At 60.6% G+C, this 5,970-nt stretch overlaps 1 protein-coding gene across 1 annotated transcript in view; it reads right to left on the minus strand.

Annotated features, from left to right (window-relative positions):
- Positions 1 to 6: 6 nt before the first annotated feature.
- The window catches only part of SDC1 (syndecan 1), a 22,435-nt gene continuing 16,471 nt past the window's right edge, over positions 7 to 5,970 (minus strand). The window contains exons 2-5 of the mRNA XM_077750998.1: positions 2,880 to 2,961; positions 1,427 to 1,905; positions 708 to 843; positions 7 to 535 (exon numbers count right to left, since the gene is read on the minus strand). Of these exons, the coding sequence (XP_077607124.1) occupies positions 366 to 535; positions 708 to 843; positions 1,427 to 1,905; positions 2,880 to 2,961 (867 nt within the window). The 3' untranslated portion in view covers positions 7 to 365. The remainder of the gene's footprint in view (positions 536 to 707; positions 844 to 1,426; positions 1,906 to 2,879; positions 2,962 to 5,970) is intronic.

Raw genomic sequence — 5,970 nt, forward strand, 5'->3', positions numbered from 1 at the left:
GTCTCCACCAGCAAGTGCGACAGATGGGCCGGCCCTTGGCCAAGCGGGCCGTCCAGGTCCAAAGCGGCAGGGTCCCCTTTCTCTCCAGAATCGGGCCCGGGGAGGGGCTGCTCTGGGTTGGAGAAACTGAGTCAGAATGGTGAGATCCCAGGTGCTGGCGGTGGTGGAAAAGTCGTGTGCGAGAAAGCCCTTGCGCCCAAGTCTCCAGGCGGAAGTCAGAGAAGCAGAGGAGAGCCCCCGGCGTGCGCCGGAAGTCCGTGGGCAGGGGGCCGGGGGTGGGGGGCAGGGCGCCAGGGCCTGCAGTTCTTCGTGGAAGAGGCAAGTGGGGGCCTAGCGAGTGACGGGGCAGGGGCGCCCCGTCCCTGTCAGGCATAGAACTCCTCCTGTTTGCTGGGCTTCTGGGAGGCCCCGCCGTTGGCTTGTTTGGGCTCCTCCAAGGAGTAGCTGCCTTCGTCCTTCTTCTTCATCCGGTACAGCATGAAACCCACCAGGCATACGGCAAAGATGAGCCCCACGAGGCCTCCAGCGATGACCCCTGTTGGAGGGGGGCAGGCAGGGAGGCCGGTTCAGCTCGGTTGAGCAGGGTTCCCTCATACCCGGCCGCCCCCGAGGCCGCCGTGCTCAGCCCCTCTCCGGGGCCGAAGACAGGCCCCGTCCCCAAGCAGCGGTACGCACCCCCCCCCACCACCCACCCGAGAGAATCTCACCTCCCAGCACTTCCTTCCTGTCCAGGAGGCCCTGGGAGGCCCCCGTGGCCCCATGGTCCGCTGGGGGCTGATTCCGCTGGTCAGGCTCCATAGCAGCCACGGCTGTGTTCTCCCCAGATACGTCAAAGGTGAAGTCCTGCGGGGAGACAGGGACAGTTGCAGGCTGTGGACGGCCACCGCCGGCAGCAGCCTCCGGTTTGATTTCTAAACCCAGAAGCAGCTTGGGCGTCCCTGGTCACCGCTGCCACCAGCTCAGACACACTCAACCCAGCCCCCCTGGACCCCAAAGCCAGGTACCGCTCACCACGTCACACCAGGCCCTGGCTGGACTGTGGCAGACAGCACAGCAAGTGAGACAAAGCACTTGCATATACATGAAAAAAAATGGGCTCATTTTAATGTAAAGGGTAAAATGACCATGACTCTAACATATAAAGCAAGACCTTCTAGGGCTTCTACATGCGCAGCAGGGGCCGTGCGTAAGCTTGGAAAGCCCTCTTTTAGGGGATCTTGAAGGACTCCCTTGCTCAGGTCTCATATTTAGTCTGTCCCGCCTTGGGCTCGGCCCTGGAGGCAGGGGGAAGGTGGGACCTCGTAAGCCTGTCTTCCTGGTGGGGAGCATGACATGCTCATAGTGCACAGGGCGCTGAGTGTCCCAGATGACTGAGCCAGCAGTACTGAAGTCCCAGGAAGCACAGAGGACGACGCTGAGCACTCACCTGCTCCCCAGAGCCCTCTCCTGCCGGGAGCTGAGTGGAGACTCCATCCTCGGCAGCCTTCTCGGTGGCAGACGGACCACTGTCTTCCACGCTGGGTGCGTGAGAAGCGAGCTGGCTGGGCCCTGCAGGGGCTGACGTCTCATGGTGCTCAGGCTGCATGTCCCCATGGGGATGGGAGGTGGCAGGCACCTGGGCTGTGGTGGCTCTTGCTGTTGATGCCCGGTGAGTGGTTGGGTGCAGCGTGGTCTCACGGGGCGGGTGGGTGGTCTCCCTCCCCCTGGCCGTGAAGCCGGGCTCCACCCCCGCCGGGAGCACTGCGTCTCTGTCCTCCGGCCTCTCTGCAGCCTGCAGGATGGAGGTGGAGGTGGCGACGCTGTCGGTGCCTGTGGGCTCTGGAGCCGTGGGCATGGCCGTCAGGAGCTCCGTGTCCTTCCAGGGGGACGCGGTCTGCTGTGACAGGGTGAGATCTTGCAGAGCACCTGAAGGCCAGAAGCAGAGCAGGTTGGAGCAGGGGAGGCCCAGAGCCTCCGGACCCGCCGGGCTTGTGCAGCGAGGACGGTGTGGACGAGGGCCTGCAGCTCTGAGTCCCGGGCCAGCCCAGCAAACGCTGTTGTGAGAAGCCGTTTCCCCAGGGCAGTACGAGCTGAGGCTAAACTCAGCTTTGGAAACTGCACAAGGACAGCTGCCCTTTTCTGCTGCTCGTGCCTGGGGACGGCGTGGTCCCCAGAACCGTGAGACAACAAGGCCATCTGGGGAGGAGCTTTTCCTGTGGCTGTGGAAGCTTGCCCCTGGGCGGGGGGCGCACTCTCAGGGGCCTGAATGCCTTGTCTCTGGTGCACACTCCTCTGGCCCCTCCCTCTTCCACCTGCCCTCTCCTCAAAAACGCCCAGCCCCCCAGGAACAGAGGCCTGCATCCTACCTTCCAGCTCCCAGGCCCCTACCTCAGCCACTTTCCCCACAGATGGCCTCGGCTTTCTCCCAAAATCCTGGTCAAGAGCACCTCCTCTGGGAGGACTCCGTGACTACCTCCAGCTCAAGGACTCTGCTCCTCCAGGGAAAGGGGAAACAGAGGTAGATAAGGGAACATTTATGGAAGATCTACATGCCACCAGGCTCTATGTTACCTTGCAGCTCCCAACAATCTTATGAAGTTAAGATATATTCCCATTTTACAGATGAGGAAATAGAGGCTCAGAGAAGTCTGCCTTTCCAAAGGTTGCCCAGCGAGTTAGAGAGGAGAATATGAGCTCAAGTCTGTCTGCAGCAAGCAGTTCCCAGGGCCTCCTGGAACCCCAACATTCACTCCCACAACCCATATAGGCCTTTTTCTTGCAGCATGGATCCCGTTCTCTTCCCTAACGCCACCCTTCAGGCGCAGCCAGGGGGGCTGCCTGACAGCCATCCCCACTCCTGACCTGCTGCCATCTTGGGATGGACCCTCATGTCAGCTCACCTGCACCCGAGCCAGAGAAGTTGTCAGAGTCATCCCCAGAGCCATCCTCGTCTTCAGGGGGCACGTTTGTGGCCACTATTTGCTGGAAAAAGATCAGAAAAGGGGATGAGTGGAGGCCTGGCCAAGGCCCTGCTACTCCGGGGTCCCCGTCCCAGACAGCTGAGTGAGCTCCCCCACCGCACACATATAGCACAGGAAGGAAACCCTTGTGTATGGCTCCGGAACCCTCAGTTCAGGGCCACCCTCGGTCCCTCCCCCCCATCCCCCCCCCGAGTGCTCTGATGACACAGACCTGTGCTAGGGGTGCAGAAACACATGAGACGGGGCAGGGCTCTTGTCCCAAGAAGCTCAGTCTGGTAAGGGAGCCCCAGACCTTGCAGCAGAGCAGATAGAAGATGCCTTTACTGGGAACACAGGCTTTGGCCACAATGGGACCCCGTCAGCTCACCCCACACTGAAAATCAGGTTTTGAGGCCATTGGCCAGTGAGCTTCAGGGTCCAAGACAGGTTTAAGAGCCTCAGGAACAATCCCCCAATAACCTGACGCCAGAGAGATATCCCAAAGCATGCTGAGCACCAGGGCATGGACACTGAGGGACTCACAGGGCAGGGGGTGAGGGGGAGGGATGGGCACGGGGTCAGTTGTCTGTGCTGAGGCATGGCTGGCCACACAGGACAACCCCGGCCTGGCCGCATGCTCCTTCCCACACCTGGCCTGTTCTCTCATCCACAGGAAGGACAGGACCCAGGCCCACGTGGGGAAGGAAGGACAGGGTGCCCATTAGGCTGAGGACAAATGAGACTGATCTAGACGAGGCCCTGTGCTCAGGAGGTGCCGACAAACAAGCTACGAGCCTGGAATGGACCCTGTGCGCAAACAGCTGTGCCAGGAATGCTGCCTGCCTGGTCCAGCTGAGAGGCTGCGGGGCCAGAGTGCAGGCAGCTCCCCAGTGCCCGAGGCAGGGGCTGCACCGGCGGGCCCAGTGAGGGGGCCGGGGGAGGCAGGGCACACCACACACAGCCGGGCAGGCCGGGCAGAAAGCTGGAGGAGGGTGACGTGGGGGTGGGGAGAGCTCCCGAATACTAGTTCCGGAACAGCGAGCGGTTGGAGAAGAGAAGACCCAATAGTCAGGTGGCAAGAAGGGTAGCTATGAGTGTCGCATTCAGCAACATGACCTTGACCCAAATGAATTTGTGATGCATCCATCTCTAGAGGACCCCAGTGTCAGGGGCCAGAAGAATGAATAAAGAAGCAACTCAGCACAGTTCAGAGCACCCAGTGTGGCCCTGAGGACATCAGGAAACCTTAGTCTCCTATGGCCTCAGTCTCTCCATCTGTCAAATGGGGACAGTAGTAATATCTACGTTCCAGAACGGCTGCAAAATTCAAGGAGGTTACGCACATGAAGAGCCTAATGGAGCCTGGTGTGCAGTGTTCTCCCCACCAACAGTGGCCAATGCTCTAACTCAGGGGTCCAGAGCGGCTGGGCACGGGTAAGAGGACTCTGGTGCCAGCCTGGGAAAAGGTGGGATGGAGGCGGCAGAGAGACAGAGACGGGTGGCAGAGAGGCAGGAGGGAGCTGCCTCACTGGAGGCTCTGCGCAGACTTGTCAGAGGCAGGTTCCGCCCAAGGCTGGGCTCCAGGGAGTGGGCCTCCTCGGTGGGAGAGGCATCGCCACATCCTGGCCACAGGCCACGGAGCTTCGCCCTCGAATGCAGCAGAGCGAGGAGGGACAGACAAGCCCTTTGGCCTCCGGAGGCTGCCTGGGGCAGAGCTGGACCAGGTGGAAGGTCCGCCTCCAGGAGTTCAGGCCAGGAGGGAAGCTTCAGACACGTGTAGAAACCACCAGGCTAGAAATACCACCGAGCTTCCTCTGAAAGTACAAAACCCAAACTCTACTCTTCTTCGCCCCCCAAGAAAAAGGCTTTGGTCCCAGAAGGGCCTATGTGAGCTGTCACAGCCCATCTAAATGATCGGGCATGGTCCCTGCCCTCCGCCTGCACCGCAGGCCACATCCTGTCTACTCTGTCCCCCAGGTGCTGCTTCCTACACCTGTCCCGTCTCTGCCGAGCGTCGAAGCCTCCCCCAAACCTTCAGTAGCAAAGAATAGTGCCCACCAGGCAGGCAGACCCCAACAGGCTCCCATCCCAGGCCCGCGGCGGACTGCTTCCCACAGCCTGGCGGGGCGGGGGGAGGCGCAAGCATTCAGGGGACGCCACACTCACCGAGGCCCTGCCTCCCTCTTGCCCAGTGACCCTGCCTTCCCTCAGCGTTTCCCAAGGAGGCCCTAGGAGACCAGCAGAGCACCTTTCCCAATGCACTGACTCTGTCCCTCAGAGGTGATGCTCAACACCGACGGGGTCAGGGCCGGGCCAGACCACACTGTGATGAGAGCCGAATCTTCCAGCAGACACCAGAATCTCCTATTTCACAGATGAGGGAATGCAGGCCTGTGGAGGACTCGGCGCACTGGGACCATGTCAACCTTGGAGGCAAACGCTAGGGAGGCCTGGCCTCTCACCTACAGGGAGAAGCCTCAACAGGTTAGCACTTTCCCAAGAGCAGGGCCTCTTTCACCACTTGATAAGACTTTGGATCTGCCCAGTCCCTAAAAGCAATTTGTTCCCTCAACTCTGCTCAGCTTATCCCTCTGCCATCTTGTTTACACAACAAGCTCTTAAGCAAACGCTTTCTCCACTGAAACCAGCTCCCTGGCCTCAGGGCAGCCCCTCCCTCTGAGGGCTGGGTCTCCATCAGGCGAAGGGCCACAGTGACCTCCCCATCCCCTCCAGCTTGAACTTGTGCTGGCCTCAGCTCCTTAGGGAGGAAATCAGCAGAAAGTGCTGAGTTTGAACTTGGATCACTAGGCGCCAGCTGACTCGGGCATTCTGGGTGAGACTTCCAGTTTCACTTAGGCCACTGCGCTAGGAGCCTGTGGCCAGCTGCCTCCGAGGAGAGCCCTCATTCAGGGCTCTCCTCAGCCCTGTCTGTCCTGGGTCCTTCTGGGGACCATGTGGCCACAGCTCAGAGCTGCTGGGGGACAGGTGAGCCTACCTTGGAACCCACCTCAAGCTGCCTGGGAATGTAAAG

The sequence above is a fragment of the Crocuta crocuta genome, unplaced genomic scaffold (genome assembly GCF_008692635.1).
Source record: "Crocuta crocuta isolate KB4526 unplaced genomic scaffold, BGI_CrCroc_1.0 scaffold129, whole genome shotgun sequence".
Lineage (NCBI taxonomy): Eukaryota > Metazoa > Chordata > Mammalia > Carnivora > Hyaenidae > Crocuta > Crocuta crocuta.